Source organism: Amblyomma mixtum, chromosome 4 (assembly GCF_055824585.1).
Source record: "Amblyomma mixtum isolate Tamu chromosome 4, ASM5582458v1, whole genome shotgun sequence".
NCBI classification, from domain to species: domain Eukaryota; kingdom Metazoa; phylum Arthropoda; class Arachnida; order Ixodida; family Ixodidae; genus Amblyomma; species Amblyomma mixtum.
Genome location: NC_143015.1, coordinates 144,498,803 through 144,519,749, shown reverse-complemented (window position 1 = coordinate 144,519,749; position 20,947 = coordinate 144,498,803). Strand labels below are relative to the sequence as shown.

Sequence of the window (20,947 nt, the reverse complement as noted above, 5' to 3'; positions counted from 1 at the left end):
ATGGAATTTCTGCAACGAATGCCAGGAGGACATGCTGTTGCAAGTGAAGGGGCCGCATTCCGTCCTTTTTTTTTTTGTTCGTATGGAGATTAGAAAGCTGCGACCGAGGCTTATATAGGGTGCATTTCTTTTTAGAAGTAACGGATTTTTTTACCAAGTGCAAAATACTTTCACACAAATGATGAGCATTCCACCGGTAGCAGCTTTCTGCGGACTTGCACTGGGTGAGTCCGTTTCTCCGTAGAGCTGTTAACCGCCACTCATGGCTCTTGTGAGGACACATTTGCTTATTTGGCTTTTATGATGCTTCTCACTTTTAAGGCGGAAGCCTTTAATGCCTCATCGTTGTAAGCAGGAGTTGTCGACAGAAAATGTCACGCTTTTCAATTGGTCGAAATGCTCGTGACGTCACAGTGCGCGAATTTCAAATGGGGCCAATTGTACTTTGGCTAGTAACCATGCAACCAATCAAATGGATCGTATAGTGATGCTCCAACTAAGTGGGACTGAGTTTAGTTAATTTCTTAATTAATCAATTAGCGTAATTAAGATACAGGAGAATGAAGAGGTCAGAAGACAGAGGAAAAGAAAAGAAAAACGCGCGTCGCAGCGACAACAGCGTCCGCGGAAGGAGACGCTGCTGAAAAAACATAAGTACGAAGCCGCGTTCGCTCCACCACCACGCACTTCCCCACTAGGTTCGACGTTGCTCGTTTCATATACGTTGTGTCGAACAGCCTAGACAGTTCCAACATTTGACAGGTGAATGCCAGAACGCGATGGATAGAAATGCAATGATATAAATATGAAATAGCCTAATTAACCTTTCTAGTTAGACCGCATAAATCAATAAAACCGAGAACGAAATTGGTCGAGTTGGGGAATCGAACCAGGGTCTCCGGAGTGCGATACGAGCACGCTAGCCACTCCGTAATGCCAGCTGAATGGTTTGGAATGAACAAAGGCGCGTCTAGCTAATACGGCGTCTTCGTTCACTCCCATCTTCCCCCTTTCCCTTACGGCGAGGTGCAGGTGTCCATCCAGATATGCGAGAGAGATACATTTCCTTTCCTCAAAAAATAAATTTACCGTCCAGCAAGGCGTACAGCCGAATTGGCGATGGCGTTCTGTGGACTCCCTGGCAGCGTTGCAAGACGCTGTCGCGTTCCACTCTTACAGGCGAAGCTTAACATGTTAACCACACATCAGTAACACACGCAGACAGCCAATGGACGCGTCACTCGCTGGTAGCACTTGAAGCATCATTCACAACCACATTCGTGGCAGAATGCTGTACTCACGCTTTCGCCTTGCACCACTTTAGTCGCCAAAGTGACTCCTAATTTTTTTTAATGTAGTAAAACATCAAAATTTTGAATTCTCTTTTTGACGGTAGTCTTTAGAAGAGGAATGCGGCACTCTGCTTACCATGGGAATTTCCTACTGAGTAGCATTCTAGTAACATGTTGTCCCAGTATGCACGGAGACGGAGGTCCATAGACCAGTGAAAGTGCGTCATGGAACTGCGTCACGGTTGAATTTCTTTAGCTCTAAGCTCATTACATTTCCTACTGCACATGACTTTTTGCTTTTGTGATCATGTGTCACCCAATTTTCATGTGACCACATTTCTGTCTTTATGCTCTGTATTCATGCTTTGAAGTGCTCTTTTGAAATGCTCTTCTTACATGTTCCTTTACCTGCTCGCTGAACGTCAACAACAGCGACAGCCTTTGCCAGGCGTTGTAACCTTCAGTTTTCTCTCCGGCTTTCTGTAATGGAAGGGAACAAATAACGGCAAAGACAAGTGCAGCTTAAGTAAACATTATTTGGGTTAACAAAACAGAAGCATTGCACACTAAGTTCGGGGTTGTAAAGATCAGGCAGCTGTGCATGCTCGATCTTGGACTAGCCATTTGTGCAGCTTAAGTAAACATTATTTAAGTTAACAAAACAGAAGCATTGCACACTAAGGTTGGGGTTGTAAAGATCAGGCAGCTGTGCATGCTCGATCTTGGACTAGCCATTTGTGCAGCTTAAGTAAACATTATTTGGGTTAACAAAGCAGAAGCATTGCACACTAAGGTTGGGGTTGTAAAGATCAGGCAGCTGTGCATGCTCGATCTTGGACTAGCCATTTGTGCAGCTTAAGTAAACATTATTTGGGTTAACAAAACAGAAGCATTGCACACTAAGTTCGGGGTTGTAAAGATCAGGCATCTGTGCATGCTCGATCTTGGGCTAGCCATTTGTGCAGCTTAAGTAAACATTATTTGGGTTAACAAAACAGAAGCATTGCACACTAAGTTCGGGGTTGTAAAGATCAGGCAGCTGTGCATGCTCGATCTTGGGCTAGCCATTTGTGCAGCTTAAGTAAACATTATTTGGGTTAACAAAACAGAAGCATTGCACGCTAAGTTCGGGGTTGTAAAGATCAGGCAGCTGTGCATGCTCGATCTTGGGCTAGCCATTTGTGCAGTTTAAGTAAACATTATTTGGGTTAACAAAACAGAAGCATTGCACACTAAGTTCGGGGTTGTAAAGATCAGGCAGCTGTGCATGCTCGATCTTGGGCTAGCCATTTGTGCAGCTTAAGTAAACATTATTTGGGTTAACAAAACAGAAGCATTGCACACTAAGTTCGGGGTTGTAAAGATCAGGCAGCTGTGCATGCTCGATCTTGGACTAGCCATTTGCAGCGCTAGAGGCGAGCTACACTTATGCAATGCATGCCTGTTTTAAAGCTGCGTAGTTATAAAGTTCTTTCTCTCTCACTTATACGTGTTTCTGCCTGAGTTAAGCGCCGTTTGCTATTTGTGCTAACATCTAGTAATCCGCTGCATGAAGATGGTAGTCTTTAGTGCGTAGCGAAGACGAGAAAAATGTGTCTAAATTTCGGTGGCTTATCAGCCTGAGGACATCATCATCATCATCATCACGACAGCTCTCCTGAGAGACTGTGCAAGCTCTGCTGGCTTTTAGTCCTTCCTACCTCCTGTCCATTTACCACCCGTGTAAGTTTTTGAAATCAGGGCATCGAAATTAGGGGGGACTACATGATGATGCTCATGTTTCCTCCATTCCTTGTTGCCAGTGTCAAAATGCTTTTTTTTTCTTTTTTTTTCATTTCAGCCTTGTCCGTGCTGCAGTCAAGTAGCACGGAATATGAGTGCGGTCCATTTTGTCCACCAGAGGCAAGTTTTGTTATCCTAGGTTATCCAAGATCTGTTAGCCCAGCGTTATTGGCAGTAGCGCTGTTCTGTAAAAGCAGAAATTTTTTGAGGTCCTGGGTTCGGACTCTTATCCGCTACATCTTAGACAATTCAGACTTCCATTTTATTGGAACAATTCATCTTCTAAGCATGACCATTCCAAAAGAAAAACAGGCTCTATTTTTTATAATTTTATTGACAGACATTATAAGTGCGCTTTACGGGAAGAACGACAGGAGCAGGAAAGGGGCTTTCCTTTCAGTGAAAGAAAATTCTCGTTGACAGACTGAATTTTCCTGGCAAAGAAACGACGCGAGCTATGCGGCGCATCGTAATAAAGTGTTACTTTATTATCGACATCCACTTAATGGTACACGGATGACAAATAGAAGTTGGCTTGTGTCGACAGTGTACCGTGTTGTGATTAAAAACAGACCGCTCACTGAAAACGGAGCTATTATAAGCTAGAAAACACCAAGAAAGTAAACACAGTGGTCCACATAACCAGCTGGTTTTTCCAGTGAAATGCTTGCATCAGCACTATTTGGTTTGTGCGTAACCGAGAGGCTACGCTACTCCGCTATTCACTTCAAAACAGCGGCACCCCTCCTTTTTCATAGGATCATCATAGGTTTTAATCGAGTAGTGGGAAAACTTTTAGATGTAAATTTGGTTGGAGTTAAACGCGTATTTTTTTTCATCATCATCATCATCATTTTATGTTGTGAAACCAAAACATCAGAGCTTAATCGATTGGACCCGTAGCCAGCTCGGCTACTGGAAGGTCCAAATACAAGATATTTGCCAGAGAAATGGCAGACATTCAAACTGCATATACAAAAAGACGTGAGATACTACAATCGCGGTATTGCAAATATGCAAAGCGCATACATATTCTGAACAACAAACATATTCTGAAATGTATAAAACCAAACGCAAACGCACTTAGTCGCACAGCTCCGGACAGACAAGGAAAATGTTTTTCAATACGGCCGAAAAATTATGTTTGAGTTTGATGTCCTGCCGGACAAGTGTCAACATAGCCAGAAAGAGTTCGAAAATCACTGCTTACAGAAAACAATAATTTGTTGGAATAGCACTCGGTGTCCCATTAATATAACAACTGTGGTATTCTGAAGTGCTTCACGATATCGCTATTTCCTTTTCTGTGAGACGTTAGAAATAGTTTCAGGTCTTCAGATTGGAAGGCACGGTAGCTTTCGCAAGATTTCGCAGTACTTCACAATAATGTGAAAAACGAGTGTCACTCTGCTGTTCACTCTGTCCAAAAAGCGGCATGGGTAACTCAGAGGCCAGTTACGCAAAAAGGCGGTCGAAATGTCAGGTAGGATGCATGCACACAATTATGCCAAAAGTCTCAAACATGCTGTGCATTACATTCCACTGCCATGTGCCAAATGGTATACAACGTTGGTAGATGTAAACACGTAATATTCTCTCTCGATATGTAATATTTCTCTAAGTGCAATAACTTTTTTTCTAAACGGAATAACCTCTCTCAAGCCGCCTCGCCATCCACACGATCAAATGTGTGGTCGCTAAGTGTTCTTTGAGCGCTGCCGTCATCACCAGCAAATAAAAAGGATAAAAACACTCACGGAGCAAGCTAGTGAAACTTTTATGGTCAAGCATGACTCTGTTTTTGTACAATATCGCCGCAGATGAACTTCTAAGCGAAATACCTTGGTTATTATTGAAGTGATAGTACAGACAATGAGTGGAATATCAATCCGTCGTCACAAATGTACCAACTGAGAATGAACCAACGAACTCTATGTGAATACCGAAATAAAATCTCACAGGCATGTCATTGAGGCACGAAAGTGTTATCAATAATATTATTATTTGCATATGTGTAAAAGAAAGTGAACCTTGATTCCGGAGTAACTTTACATGTTTCTGGGCTCAGATTTTATGCTCACTGACCCTAGCTCGAAGCTTTGAAATGATCTAGTGGTGAACTGTAACATAGTTAAATCGGAAAGAAGCACTAATTTCTTTTTATAAACATGCGTCTTGCCCAGATTGCATTGATATGATGTGCCACGCGAGATACATAAGGCATGCGAAAGGTGGGAACAGGAAAATGAGGATTTTTATGGAATGTCAGGGAACAGCAATGATCAATGGCTAGACAGGGTTACGAGGCAAGCCGCAGTGAGACTAATTTCGACAAGCGGGTGTCAAATATTAACTACGTAGCAGTTTCTGGTTTTCGAATCCATCGAAATATGGCCGCCGTCGCCAGAATGGAATCGGAGTACTTGCGCTTACCATACGAACGCCATAGTCGCTCCGAAACCGCGGCAGATGCAACGGGGCTGATTTTTTAGCCTAGTGTCGATGTCTCGACAGAGGGTCTACGCAAGAGCAGGACGATTATTCATGGCCCGAGGTATGTTAGCTGCGCTGCCTAGAGCAAGAGAGAGGCAACATTACGGTTAAACGAAACCCTCTTCCGAGGAAGTGCCTGGGGTGCGTTGCAAGTGATGACGTCGGGGTGGTGGAAGGAAGGGTGATGGGCTGGTGAGATGAATGCTAAGCGAACGCAGAGGGTTCTGATCGTTTAGATAGCAAGGTGCTGGTGCGCATTTTTCAAGACCAGACAATTAGAAGATTGGCTCTCTGGTAACCGAACTTGAGTGCACCGCTTATGTCAAAAGGACGAGCCTTGAACAGGTCTTGTCTTTTTTTTTTTTACATGAGTACCAGTGGCATGTCCTAAAAGATTCTCTGAAAAGGACAGCCAGGTCATAATAGACATTTGCGTCGCACATCGCATGTAGTTGCACGAACTGATATGAAAAAATTTTCTCAAAATGATATCTGTATAAACCTCCCGACTGAACAATGATTAACTGAATCGCCATGCCAATTGTAATGTGCTCTGGTCTTTCATTTTCAGCGGAAAAGTTCGCTATATCAATGCATTCCTATTTCTTTTACTCAGTCACCCTGCTTGGACAAGTTATGCCTGTGCAGGCACACTCTCCGGTTGTAGCTTTACTCCACCTTCCCAGCATTGGGAGGTCGACATGTTGCCATTTTATGTCATTTCTGTGGCATGACTCCTTCGGCCATGGTAGATTGAAACTCAGTGTTAGATAGGTTGTCCTGTGCACATTCGTTATAACGTCAGGAGGTAGAAATGAGTGCCGATACAGGTACGCCATCACACCCAAAAAATAATCCGGTGTTAATTTAAGGTGCCGCCGGTTAGGGCAGCCCTAAGCATGGCAGGACAGAATAACTGAACATGTCAAACAGCTCTGAACTGAAGTGGTCACAACGAGAATACGCCTAATTATTGGCATTGATATTCTTGTTGCCATATTTTTAGAACGTCATCCTCGGCTCGTGTGTGGCCTTGTGTGAGGCGCTAAAAGGAGATTTTGACATCTTTTCGAACCTGCGCAAAGGACTATATCGGAATGGGACACCATGTTGGGTTTGTATGAAAACAGTTTATAATTTGTTACTTCGCTCTTTCATCCGCTCTGCTGGTTTAAATTGAGTACGAATTTGACAAGTGATAGCTGATAATGAGAAGAGAGGGCGAGTGCTGAAGCACGCCTATCTGCTTGTCGAAATTGCTACTCAGTAACTGGCGCAGGGCGAGCGATGCGTGTGCAACTGAAAGGGCAATGTAGTACAACTCATTTGTAGGAGCATAGTGCTCGCGGAATGCAAAACGCTTACTGAAGTCAGCTTTGCTGCGCAGTCGAAAAAGAGTTCTGTTTCCATGCGCTAGATATAATATTATAAGATTATACACGAATATATTGAGAGCAAAGTAATTCACGGGAACAAGTGCTCAGATTATGCGTTGGCCATGCGTTAGAATTTGAAGCCGCTGATGTCGTTGCCGGAAGTGACAGGTGGGATTTATGATACCCACTTTGCTCTTCCCTGGCACCGACTACACCACCTACCATTGTTGGCAAGTGGCAGGTGACGCCACGTTCCACCTACGAATTACATGACGCCGCTTTTTTTTCCTGATGGGGCTTCTAGCGCCATCGCATTAATAACTACAATAAACTTCTAATAGCCCCTCGTGAGCAGCAGTATGTAAAGATGAATGAATTATGGTAACAGTTAAGTAGGCTGTTCAAAATAATGTTATGTATGTGCCTATATACATATGCATAAGAATGTATACTTTGGTAGACTGCAAACCAAGCGCGCTGCTAACATGCAAAAATCAATAAATCCTTTTTACCGAGAAGCTCATTAACACATAGCACCGTACATGAAGATGCAAGGAAATATAATTATTGTAGTGATAACAAAAAAACTAACGGGTGTACTTGAGTCTGCTTACGGGCTATGAGTGCGAAAGCATTGTGCACTACTGCTGTTTCCGTTGGTGCTTTTGTGGTTGATTATGTATGTGGTATTCTGTGCGTTTGTGTAACATAGTTCGCGTTCTCCACCAAACGGCGCACCATTCGGAGCTCCGTGGGTTAGTGCCCATATGTGCAGTATTGGCCATGCTCTACTTAACGTTCATAGATGGCGGAGAGTCCTCATACTGCTACCAGTGCGCCACTGCACTGGCAGGTGTCTTCTCCTGTCACAACCAGCAGTACGGATTTTGCGACCCATGTTTCTCTTCCCGAGGAACTTCTCGCTCAGTTGGCGCGAAGCTCCTCCTAACTATCCCGACTATCCTCCCATTGGCTCCATCTTACACGGCGCTCCTCCGAACTTAGCGGAGATTACCCGAGTTACTTTGTGGACAGAAGGTTTGGAGACTTTCTGTACACGCCACGCATGAGACAAGTAATTCTTATGCATTAAAACAACTGTCCATGCCTTTTTCCCAAGTCCAGATTTCACCTTCCCTCAGGGTTTTGCCGTAACGCTTCAGATGAAATAAAGGGGAGATAGATAAACATAATGTACGGCTAGTAGGTCGGAGACAGCAAGCAGGCAGAGGCGCTAATAAGAGAGGAGGTAAACGGAGTGTGAACATTAGTTGAAGGAGTGGGAGGGTTAGTTGCGTTTTTAGCCTTAACGGTGCAGGATAATTTTATCGTGAGTTGTTGGCGCTTGCGCTTCTGTACATGGTGTTGTACTCCAGGTTGGACTAAACTCACTATCAGGTAATTACTGCGGCCTCACAGTTTTCCCCTTTTTTGTTTTACCGCTCCTAGCAAACACACGCACGTACAAACACGTCATGCTCAGGGGGTTGGCTACAGAAAAGGAAGGAAAAAAGGAGAAAGAACACCACTTACACCCTGGCACGAGTCAGCGTTATTGCACTGAGGAAATCTCGCCATTAACAAAGTTTGGTCAATGAAGATCTCGAATAGGCACCGGTTCTAGGCGGTGTCTGAAATATGGGGCGAAGATCCAGAGGCGGTACCACGACAGCAGAGTATTGTGACAGCAAAGTATTGTCTTTACAAGGGCCTTAGACTTGCAGTGCTCGGAGGATGCGGCACTCGTCGCGGGATATTAAATTTGAGTGTTTAGTGAACATAGCTGTTGTACTGTCGTAATCTTACAAGTTGTATTTCGTGGAAGCCAGAGCTTTGGTTAAGAGAATAGTGGTGCGGCAAACACATGGCCTTTGGGTGATTAGGGATTGCATATAATACAGCCGCGGCGCAAGATTTTGCTTCAGATTTTGAAAAGGTATTTTGTTGAAATGGTGTTTTCATTTTTGTCCTCAGCTATCAGAAGACGAAGACGAAACTATAGGTCAATGCTGCGGCGATGAATGTGAAAGGAACGGAACCTGCAAGAGCACGATGTACAAATGTCGATTGGAAGAAAGTATCCGGCGTGAGGTAGCTGCTGGAGAAGTCGATTTTTGGAAAAGGATGTCTCGCCGAAACATCACGACACCACTTTCACGTACGTCGTGAGCCCCTCAATGCCACGGTTCATCTCGCAGTCGGTGTCACAAATTGGTCGATCTCTGAATGAAAGACAACAGGAGCACAAGAGGATGGTATGCAACTTAAGGGATAGGAATCTTTTTTTGCATTGTCACCAGTCCGACAAAAAAAAAACCTTTGTCACTCTTTGTTCAAAGCGTCCAGGATGTTAGAAAACCATTGGAGCCAAGATGTCAAAGAAATTACAGAAGCAGATTGGATCATAAAAGCGGGTGCATCCTCTGTGAGCGCACCATTCACTTCACTGACTTTCAAAGAATTTATGTTTCTAAGACCGGCCGCCTGATGTCGGCATTTCGGCTAGATGACGTCAATAAGCAAGGTGTATATATACTTGCATCACTGTAAATAAACGATCAGTTGGAAGTCAGCGGTTGTGCTGTCTGGGTTTCTCCTTGCCCTCGTTTGTGTGCGTTCGCATGTCATCCGAAATGCAACACCAAGTCGCACAACAGTGTGTGCTTGCGAGCTTCATCTCATACAGAGCAGGAAGGAGGTGGCGCCAAGACGTTACCTCCATGGATGCTTGCAGAACTGTACCCGGCACAATTTGCTTTTTTTTTATAGAGTACATAATAAGAGACATCAAACATTAGAGGGGACCTTAAGCACCCCCTTAAAGGTTCATCGGTTAATGCCGGTATATGCGAAATTGGTCATTCTCGACGTTGAATTTATAGGACCCCAGGAGCCCTCATATGGCTCCTGGCGCACTGTTGCAGCGGTTGAGCTCTGCACCACTGCCAGGTCGTTCTTCCCGAGCAACCTGTCGAGACCAACCATTAATTTAACGGCCACCTACCGCGGCGGTCAGTTTACTCACAACCCGACAGGCGGGATATGATGACCCCACAAGGTCACATGACCTAGGTGGCGCACTTAGGTTGCTTCTACGGGGATTTTTCGCTCACAGCGCCGGCGACTACGCCGGATTTTCTGCGGAACCGAGCACTAACACTATCACGTTAAATAGACTTTTTTTTTCAGCCAGGGTAAGGGAACATTTCTTGCTACTTGGTGTCTTCATTTTAAAGCGTTACTGGAAGGTTATCTGTGAGTTTCAGCTTCATGGTAACAATGGACATGCTGTCGGAGGTTTGAATCTCGTGATGCGAGAAGATGCACGTCGCAATTCGAGTGTTTTACTTTTTTCCCCCACACTTGCCATAAACAGATAATTTGGGTTGGCTGTGTACTATAGTAAATCATGCAATGTATTTTAGAGCAGTAACCACTGAACGCACTTTACTTGCCGATAAACTTCGCAGCATAACAGCAGCTCACTATCAAAAGGTGTATACAATAATGGAAGCCAACGCGTTCAGAAAAAAAATGTGGAGAAAGTGTGTAATAAAGGAGAGGATTGGTTTGGTTTATTGGGGTTTAACGTCCCGAAGCAGCTTAGGCTATGAGGGACGCCGTAGTGAAGGGCTCCGGAAATTTCGACCGCCTGGGGTTCTTTGACGTGCACTGACACCGCACAGCACACGGGCCTCTGGAATTTCGCCTCCACCGAAATTCCACCTCCGCAGCCGGGATCGAACCCGCGTCTTTCGGGTCAGCAGCCGAGCACCATAACCACTGAGCCACCGCGGCGGCACCTAAATTTTAATTCCAACCCCCCTACTAGCCACAAGGAATCCGTCGTCTCCTCCCTTCTGAGAAGATCAAAGGCAATCTGCTCTTCCTAAGCACAGGAAAAAGCAGAAGAGGCCACCATTCTCGCCGACCTACAGAAGAATGGCTATACACTTGGCTTCATTCAACGCGTTGGCCGGAGGTCAACGCGTTGACCGTCTTCCCATACAAAATAGAGAATTTATGGTCCGAGTACGAAATGATTTGGTTACGGAACAGAACACCACTCGAAGAGTTGTGGATGGTTCTTTTACATGCACTCAGATTGCACAGTACACGGGCCTCTAGAATTTCATCTCCACCGAAACCGGACCGCTAAGGCCGAATTTCGATGGAGGCGAAATTCTAGAAGCCCGTGTATTGTGCGATTTCAGTGCATGTTAAAGAACCCCAGTTGGTCAAAATTTCCGAAGCCGTTCACTACAGCGTCATTCATAGCCTGAGTCACTTTTGGGACGTTTTAAACACCAATCAACCGAGTAATGTATGCCTGAGCCACAAAGTTGATAACGGTCGCAGGCACAAAGCCGCTCGGTGCGCGTGAACGCGCGCTCAGTCAAGCGACGACTGTGATGTGAGAGATAATAACCCTGATTGTAGCCACGGCATCCGGCAAAAAAAAAGGAAAGGGAAGATGAAACCGCGTCTTGGCAGGGGTGGTAATCGCCGTTTTCATAGCTTTCTGAGCAGCTGCAGCAGACGGTGTGAACGATGTCTCCTCGAGGCCAGCAATGCACGTTGGTAGGCTTCGCCGCTGACCTGGACTGGAGGTCCCTGCGCTTCATTCAACCGATTCCGCAGAACGAGATATGCCGCGCCTGTGGATTGGTGCGCAGGAAGACAGCACTGTTCCCCTGCATGCACCTGTTGTGCCTGTACTGCTACGACCAGTGCAGCGGAGACGGGGACCGGGTGTGCCCTCTGGATGACCAGCACTTCCTGGACGCAGACGTCAGCTGGACCGAGTGCCCTCCCGAAGAGATGCTGAAAAGACAGGTGGGGGCTTACTTATTTTCAAAAGGACGGCAGTAATCTGTTCAGTTCTGTTCAGTTCGGTTTATTTTCTTCAAGACCCCTATTCAGGTGTATTACATAAGGGGTGGGGCTATGGATATAACATGAGGTTTAATTTTCTCACATTAGCTACGTTATCTCTTGGTGGAATCTTGATGAACAGGTAATGGCTGCGACTTGAACTCAACTTTTGAACTTCCTGAACATCTTGTAATCTCGTCATTACTCTAAGCCGACTGCAGGACAAAGGCCTCTCCCATGTCTCTCTAATTAACCTTCTCCTTTGCCTGCTGCAGCCACCGTATCCCCGGCAAACTTCTGAATCTCAACCGCCCACCTAACTTTCTGCCGCCCCCTCCTACTTCTGCCTTCTCTTGGAATCCACTCCGTTACCCTTAAGTACCATCGATAATCTTGCCTTCGCATTACATGCCCTGCCGAAGTCCATGTAAATTCAACTCAATTCAGTTAATTTCTAGTTTTTGCTGGGGTTTCCAGGATAAAAGCTGCAAGAGCAGCTACACTAAGTCCAGGCAACCGCTGCAAGTGACAGTTTATATAGCAAACGTAATAATAAAATAGAACCATGAAGGCTTACAAAGCATAGTGCAAATTCGTCGTATGCATCAAAGAAGAAACATAACGAAGAAAAAGAAGCATAACAAGCATTTTGCATACAATATTAACAACGCTGTAAATAGTAGAAGATTGCTGTACTAAACGCGTCACGTTATTGGAAGAAACAGTACAGCCATTTGCGCAAAAATAACACAATACGTTCACAAATAATGCATTGATAATCGAAAGCAAAACAACATATATTCATTCATAGTTTTACAAAATAGCTCATAAGATTTGTTTGGTGTAGCCAGCAGTGTTAAAAGTATTCAATGTGCTAGGCAGGTTATGAAATAAAGACTAGTTCGTAGTTGTAAGGAAAAGATGGTGTAGTCCATGTATCCTGCTTTCTTGAGTTCACAGAAATTTGGCTCAGTTCTAAAGATCTTGAAATTGATAAACAATTTGTAAAATTGGTGGAAGAAAAATACAATATTTTCAGAAGACGAAAGTCAAATAGATTGCTGACGCGAATTAAGTGATGTATTTGAAAACCTTTGTTGTGGGAGATGACCATTTAAGATTGGCACTTAGAGGAACCATTGTTTTTTGTAGTATGATTGATTTCTCCATACTAGTCACTGTCGTCGTAGCCCATTATAAGTTGCAGTAAGTTAAATGACAGTCGAAGAGTGGATAATAAATTTGAACTTTACATTTTAAACGCAGAGTGCTGCAACATCGTGAAAGTGCACCTACAACGCAAAGTTTTTGGCAAAGATAATCAGTGTGTGTTAACTAACTCAAGTTAGGTGGAGAAATATAGAACTGGTGCTTTACGCTCTTGAATAATGTCCACGGTGTACACCGTGATAATTTCAATCACCTGTCCCTGTAAAATTAGCACAAAATTGTGATGGAAGCCTTTATTATCGGTCCGAAAAATTGATTTCTGCTAAGACGTCATAAACCCGCGTTTATTCCCTGATCCAATCTGTCCCCTTCCAGTTCCTTAAAGTTACATCGTTTCCTTATATTGCTGCGCTATCCTCAATTTAAGCTGAAAGTTGTTCGTTAGCCTTTTTTGCGTTTCGGCCCCGCAGGGGCAGATTCTTTATTACCGGTAATATTCCGTACCGGTAAGATTCTGTGTTAAGACATAGCTCACTCGCAATCAGCGAAATTCCCTACGTAACGAGACAGTTTCAGTGGCATTACTAAGTTTGCTGCCGTGACGAAGAAACTAGATCGATGGATGATAAAAAATCTTTGCCGTCGTAACGCTGCGTGCTTTGTCGATAATTGCTGAACAGTGCAGAAAGCGGAGTAGCTACAGGTGTGAGCGAAAGTGGAGAGACCACGGGCCGGCGTCAGGAGCGTCTGCGGGGCCGCACCGCGGCGCTGCTATCTCTGTGTCAGAGTTCCCTGAGCGACGACGAACTTCGCGCTGCTTTTGCGCGTTGGTTTATCGCACTTGATAAGTTTCAGGTATGGTGTACGACTGCTGTGCTGATAGCGGTCTCTATGAAGAGGAGCGCGCATAGATCCCCCCCTCCCACTCCTCCCTTGTTAAATATCAGTGACGTGTTTTGTACCTTCACTCCTGACGAACAGTCGACACTTAATCGCTCAGCGCTCGTTTTGACCGAAAGCCCTGCACTTACTATTAAAACTTAAGTGTTATGCAATTTTTTGCAGGCGTGAGTGCTGCTTTTTTACATCTGAACAGTCTCGCAAACTTTTTTTTTCACTCTCTAAGTGCTGATCGAACCTAACATCCAAACTCTTGGTGTTTTACTTCCTCAGACATCCAGTAACACTAAGACAGACATCCACTAACACTATTCAAGCGATCGGTTTCTGTACACAATCCACCAACCCGTTATTAGATGATAGGGACCTTTGAATTAAACACCGCCATGAAGTCAGAAAGGTATTAGCACGCAAAGAAACAAAAAAAAGTTCGCAGTAGTCTTCACATATAAAGAAGCCACACAGCCTACGAAGCTGCTACATCTGGCATGAATACATAATACGGTGCATTTTAATTAAGGCACAAGCCTTTCTAGACTCCTGACTCGTCGGCGTGTGCGTCCGCAGAAGTCCCATCTTAGCTGTCAGACTAATGACATCATCAACACGGCGTAGTATGTCGTAACATAAAATTAATTGTCACACATTAGCTAACAATGAATTAAAACTTACTGCGTCATTAACATGACGTCGTGTGTCGCAACACAGAATTCCTCAATATTAATAATTTATATTGACTCAAATTAATTAATAAGAATTGATCACCTCATCGACATTGCTTAGTAGGTCACAACAGGAAATAATTAAGACCAATTAACTAAAACTTTTAAAATTAATAGACACAATAAAAAACTGATCACGTCAAGAAATGGCGTAGTGTGTCGCAACCGGAAATGTACTGCGCATGCGCGTGACGTCACTTATGCCGTCATCACGACAGTCTGTCTATGGGGCGCCTACCGCAGCCCCGACTCCCCTCTGGCAGCTGCCGCGCATGCGCGTGACGTCACCCCTGACGTCATCACCACAGTAACAGGGGCAGCAACAGAGAGGGAAATGGCTTCCGGCTCGTCGCGCTTTAGTAAGGGCAAAGTGCCCCCAGAATTTATTCATTCCAAGTGTAAGACCCTTCGTTGAGCGTCGTTGAAAAGAACGCACTCTGACGCTCACTCAGCGGTTACACTTTCGACCGATGAGGGGACGAGTTTGAATCTCAAGAAGGAGCAGCGTGTTTTTGATAGGGACGAAAAGAAGGAACATCAGGACAGGCGCTGACTAGAAACAAAAGTTTTACTGCTTCTAACGAGAAAAATGCACGTCGCTTCAAACAACAAGAAATAAGACTCCACAAAGCACGAGAATCATTTCGAGGCGTATCAAGAAGGTGCTGTCTGTGGCATCCCATTGGCCTGCCGCAAGTAATGCGTGGGCCAGACGGGAATATGGATCAATGAGCGCCCTCAAAGAGCATAGTAACAATGTGTATCAGTATGTGAAATTGCATCGCTGTATACATGACAGGTATTCCAAAACTAAACCTTGCCACCCACGCTTCACACAAGCAAAGGTATTAAACAGGCATAGTAACAAGGTAACGTGTCCCTCCTTTATCCCTTCTCATACGGCGTGGTTCAGGTGACCACTGAGATGCGAGACAGATACTGCGCCGTTTCCTCCCCCCCCCCCCTTTTCAAAAAAAAAGTTTTTTATTTTTAAATTATTCAAGCCGCACACATCAAATGGTACAGGGACGGATGAGTTTTGCTGCCTCTTCTTAGCACTGTCAGCAAAAGAATTAGGACTTCTGGTTACTGGGAAGTTATGATGGTGTTATCAATTTTTAAATGGCATACCAACTCACCCAAGCATCAGTTTAAGACGCCAGTGTGTGACACACGTAGCCGGTTCGTCTATAAATGAGTAGCTGTCGCTAGTAAGGGTACTTTTGAAATCCTTAGTTCTCTAATTAGTTTATTTCCAGTACCCAAGTATACCTGCAAAGGGGTTTCACGTGAGGGTGGGTGTTTCTATTTATGTACGAGTTGTTCAGTTCACTGCTTGAGATGGTCATGGATACAATAAATCCTAGCAGCACAGTGAAGGTCATTCTATTCCTTGGACATTCGTGCATAATATGAAGAAAGCTGGACCGACGTACATGTGGAAGGCGGATGTACAGGCGCACCAAAAGTAAAACAGAGCATGCGAGCGGTCACCAAACTGCCAAAAAAAAAATACATGCCAGCGCGCTCTATCAGCAGATGCGCAGCGAAGAGCGAGCGGGCGTCGGAAAATGCGGTTGACCCACCTCGATGGTCTGATGCTCGCCTTATCGCCGGCACCAGCGAAGCCGCGCCGCTACCATCACTGCTCGCCAGGGGCGCTTTTCAATGCATCATGCAAGGGTTCATTGCTTTGCTGCATCGTGCAGAAAAGCTGGCCTTCGGCGGCATGCGCTTGCTGCTTCGTCAGGAATGGCACCATTTCCAGTCGGCGCGACAGCCTTGGTTTGCGCTTCACTGGCGGCGAGTTTCTTGTGTTAAGACATGTTAACGCTTCAGCATCGGTTTCGCAACTGCGGTAGGAAAAAAAGAAGAGCGAGCATATATTGCCTCCTTTGTCTTTGATACAAATAGATGATCAACTGCGTAGCACGAGAGGTAATTGAAGACCACTTTCTTCGGCACGAATTGGCTTTCTTACACCGGAGAAAAGTTGCACAAATTTTAATAGAAAGTAAAGTTGTCTCTTCATGAGTCGTCCTCGATCGCTTATGTTATGGACATCTATTTATATCACAAAGACAGCACAGCCAATACATGAATGCTAATGTTTTTTTCATGCGTTCATTGCAGCCAAACAAAATTTTGAGCCCACTTGCCAAACAAACTGGCCGCCAAGTGAAGCGCTGCTTATTTATTGTTATAGTTGTTTACTTTATCGGTTGCAAGAATAGGGATAAATGAGACAATGATAATTTAAAGAGCTCATGGCGGTACCCTATTCGGACACAATTTTGCACTTGAGTAACAATGATCGATTTATTAACCCGCTGTGGTGGCTCAGTGGTTACGGCGCTCGACTGCTGACCCAAAAGACGCGGGTTGGATCCTGGCTTCCGGCGGCCGAATTTCGACGACGGCGAAATTCCAGGGGCCCGTGTACTGTGCGGTGTCAGTGCAGGTTAAGGAACCCCAGGTGGTCGAAATTTCCGGAGCCCTTCACTACGGCGTCCCTCATAGCCTGAGTCGCTTTGGGACGTTAAACCCCCATAAACCAAACCATTTTTATAGTGCCGAAAATCCAAGCGGATCAAGCCGAAAACAGAAATATACTCAAAATCTCGAGATGAATAAGTGTAACGAAGGGTTTTGGTATTGAAGAAACCGATTCATTTTTAGCGATAGCTTGAGTGTTAGTTAAAATCAATTCATCTACTCCCTTCAGCAGCATATTGAACAGTAGCCGTTGTATTTCGTAATGTATAATTTTTCCGTTTATATTGCTATTCAAGATTAGTAATCATTTTTTTAGACGAGGGCAGTTTTAACTGACATATTTATTTGTTTCACTCAAAGCAGGCATAGCTTTATGTTTCTATTGCTGCATGCACCAAATTACATCCCTTTTATTTTCTGTCTTCTAGCCAAATGCTTTTACAGGCGAGAGTCGCATTGGTGCATATTCGTCTCGATAACTAATCAACGTTTTGCTCAGGAGGTCATTCAGCGTTACGTTTGAAGCGTATCTTGCAAGAGTTTTTCATTAAAGAGACACTGAGGAGAAATTGAAGTTGGTCAGAATACCAGCTCCTGATTACAAAAACGCCACTCATACTGACAACAAAGCTCTTGTAACGTAGAAAAGAGCAAGAACCAAAATACAGGTATCGCCGCCACAGGCCAAACTCGCAAGTACAAGCTTGATGACGTCATAGGACAAAACAGTGTTGCTAGAACCAATGGTTCTAGCAATGGTTCTAGCAACACTAGAACACGAGAAGCCACAAATCACTGAGGCGCAGCCAATGCCGTGGCCGCCGCGATCTGCTCCGGCGGCGGCGCGCGCCTTTTTCAATCGCGGAGGCCACGCCAATGCATGCGCAAATCTCCTTGACGTCGCCAGATGGCGCCACGTGTCCGGCAGCTACGCGCGCTCCTGAAGCATCGGGACCAATCAGCGCCTGCTCACCGGCGTGAGGCTGGCTCCCGGTATTCCGCTAGCGGTAACAAGGTACACGGTATGCTAAAGGTCTCTATTTGCGAGAACTTCGTTGACGACTTCGAGACTGGTCATTTTAATACAACCACTAGAAGCCTTCGTCGTGGGGGAAGACAACGGCATAGCTACAGCGGAACGCTGACAAACCCCGAGACGCGCGTTGGGTGAGCGCCTGGATTGCCACGGAAGCCACGTCCGCCTGCCCGGTGGAGCGAGCGTTTCACCTACACCGAGTGTGAACGCGCGTTCGAAATGCGCGGGAATGCCGCTCGAGGACATTCCGGCGTCTGTGCGATGGCATCGTTCTCCCTCTCCCAGCGCGTGACGGCGATCTGTCGTGACGTCATTGTATCACGTGGTGTGACGTCACCATACCACGTGCTCTGCACGGCGTGCAACCGCAGCGACGGCACAAGTTGGAGCCCCGTCTGTCATCTGTCGTGACGTCATTGTGTCGCGTGGTGTGACGTCTCCATACCACGTGGTCTGCACGGCGTGCAACCGCAGCGACGGCACAAGTTGGAGCCCCGTCTCTCATCTGTCGTGACGTCATTGTGTCACGTGATGTGACGTCTCCATACCACGTGGTCTGCACGGCGTGCAACCGCAGCGACGGCACAAGTTAGAGCACTGTCATCATCATCATCAAAACGTCTATTTCCAGCGAAATGAGACTCCTTTTTGGACCCCCCGGCACGCAGGCCTAAGGGAGCCCTACATAGGAGCCTCGCAAACTAAGGTCTGGTGAAGACACATTGTCTCTTCACGGCCTCAGCCGCCAGGCGGATGGCTTGTTGCTGCTTAGCGGGGTCCTCGCTCCGCAGCAAGGTCTCCCAGGCTTCTCTATCTTCTATGTTTTGCTCGGCGCCCGGGCTTCCAGCACATTCCCATATGACATGGTCGAGAGTGCCCCTCTCCCCGCACGTTATACAATATTGGTCTTTCTCCTCTTTGGAGATGGTTATGTATACCCAGAAGGGGCTTATATGATTCCCCTCTTGCAATCTTCTCCACGCAATTGCCTCCTCTTTTGCGAGGGAACGGTCGGGCGGCGGATAGACCCACCTGCTCAGCTTATAATGTTCCGTGATCTCGTGGTATGAAATTAGACTATCTTTCATGTCTATGCGGGAGGGCTGCTCTGCGGCCGCCCGGTGATAGAGAGCTCGGGCAAGCTCGTGTGCAGCCTCATTTCCTGCAATAGACTCATGCGCTGGGATCCATATTATCTCTATGTTACGTTCTATCGGCCTCGCCTCGAGGACGTGTTTGGCCTCTTCCGAGATTCTTCCTTTCGCTGTCTCTCATCTGTCGTGACGTCACTGTGTCACGTGGTGTGACGTCACCATACCACGTGGTCTGCACGGCGTGCAACCGCAGCGACGGCACGTGTTGGAGCCCGGTCTCTCATCTGTCGTGACGTCATTGTGTCACATGGTGTGCACGGCGTGTAACCGTCAGGAAGGGCTTGGGTTACCTATTGTAATATGCTTCGCATAAAATTGCGTTTTTTTGCGAAATGGCATTCAACATAATTATCTAGATATCAATCCTGATAGTTATCTATCGGTTACCTCTAATCTTCGAACGAATAAATCGTGGAAAGCAAGCCTATTTCCTTGTTTCGTTATAGGCATTATTTCTAATTATATTTTAATTTTCGAGCCTTTATGATCTAATAATTTTCTTACTTCCAGGTTATGTGCTGGAACCAAGAAAACGGCTGCGCTGCTGTAATGGCCGTTTCAGAGATCTCTCAACATTTCCGCCGCGACTGCGGACACCACTCCACTCGCTGCCCCAAGTGCGCGGCCTCGGTTCTCTGCAGCGATGTCTCCGCGCACCTGAGGTCGAACTGTGCAAACCAGGGGGCGCCTCCTGCAGCGGAATGCGGAGGACAGGTTGAGCGCAGAGACGAGTCACCTGCTTCGACAGCTTCGAGTCGAGTGTTGGAAGAGCAAGCCCGTGAAATGAAGGCCATTCTGCAGCAGGTGGTTAGTGAGAGCAGAGCGCTGGCCTACCGACTGAGCGAAATCTCGCACGGTCAGAGCGCCTCCACAGAAACCCTGAAGCACGAACTGTCACAAGCAACACGCCAAATCAACGACACTTTAACACAAAGCATTCGCGAAATTGCCGCGTCTAACGAGGAGATGAAACGGTCAACAATCGACAGCGTCTCCACTAGGATGGGCGCATTAGAAGAGACACTCAGAGGCGAGTTAGTGAGCGTGACCCGAGAGAACGGTGACAAATGCTCACGGCTTGCAACTGCCATCGACGCTGCAAAAGCTGAAACATTGGACAGCATTGGCCTCGTTGTTGGGCACAATAAGCTACAAGTGCAGCACTGCGAGTTTTTTGTAAACGGTGTAGAACCACTGAAACAAAAAGCGTTGCAGGTGGGGTATGCTCCTTATTTCAGCGAGCGGGTGTACCTGCTCGGCTACTGCATTTCACCTGGAATTGCTCTAAAGAAAGATGCCGAATCCCTGACCCTGCATTTGCGGTTCCAAATACACAAGAGTGAAATGGACGACTTTATTCAGTGGCCACTCGAGCACCGAATGAGGCTAAGCGTCGTGCACCCAGAAGAAGGCGTAAAATGCCAGCTCGAAGTGAAACCCTGGCGTAGACACACACCTATTCAGAGGCCTTCAGAATCATCTAACCTCCCTGGATATATTCCATCCCCGTCCCTTAACCTAGCCGACCTCACCCGCGACGGCTACGTGGACGAAGACAGGCTTCGATTAATATTCGAGCTGCTGCTGTGAATCACTCTTGCTCGAGAGACAAAGGGCATGTTCCCATCTGAAACTTTCATAACGTGGGTCG

General features: G+C 45.9%; 1 protein-coding gene across 1 annotated transcript; it reads left to right on the top strand.

Annotated features, from left to right (window-relative positions):
• Positions 1-11,463: 11,463 nt before the first annotated feature.
• On the top strand, positions 11,464-20,886 carry LOC149348600 (uncharacterized). The gene is made up of 2 exons (XM_089541805.1): positions 11,464-11,779; positions 19,807-20,886. Exons 1-2 carry the CDS (start codon positions 11,495-11,497, stop codon positions 20,884-20,886), a joined length of 1,365 nt encoding a protein of 454 aa, XP_089397931.1. The 5' UTR covers positions 11,464-11,494.
• Positions 20,887-20,947: the final 61 nt, after the last annotated feature.

Excerpts from the sequence above, each read along its gene's own strand:
- LOC149348600 (XM_089541805.1), top strand. The coding sequence starts at position 11,495 with ATGTCTCCTCGAGGCCAGCAATGCACGTTGGTAGGCTTCGCCGCTGAC. Across the intron at positions 11,780-19,806 it reads AAGAGATGCTGAAAAGACAG|GTTATGTGCTGGAACCAAGA; the intron begins GTGGGGGCTTAC and ends TCTTACTTCCAG.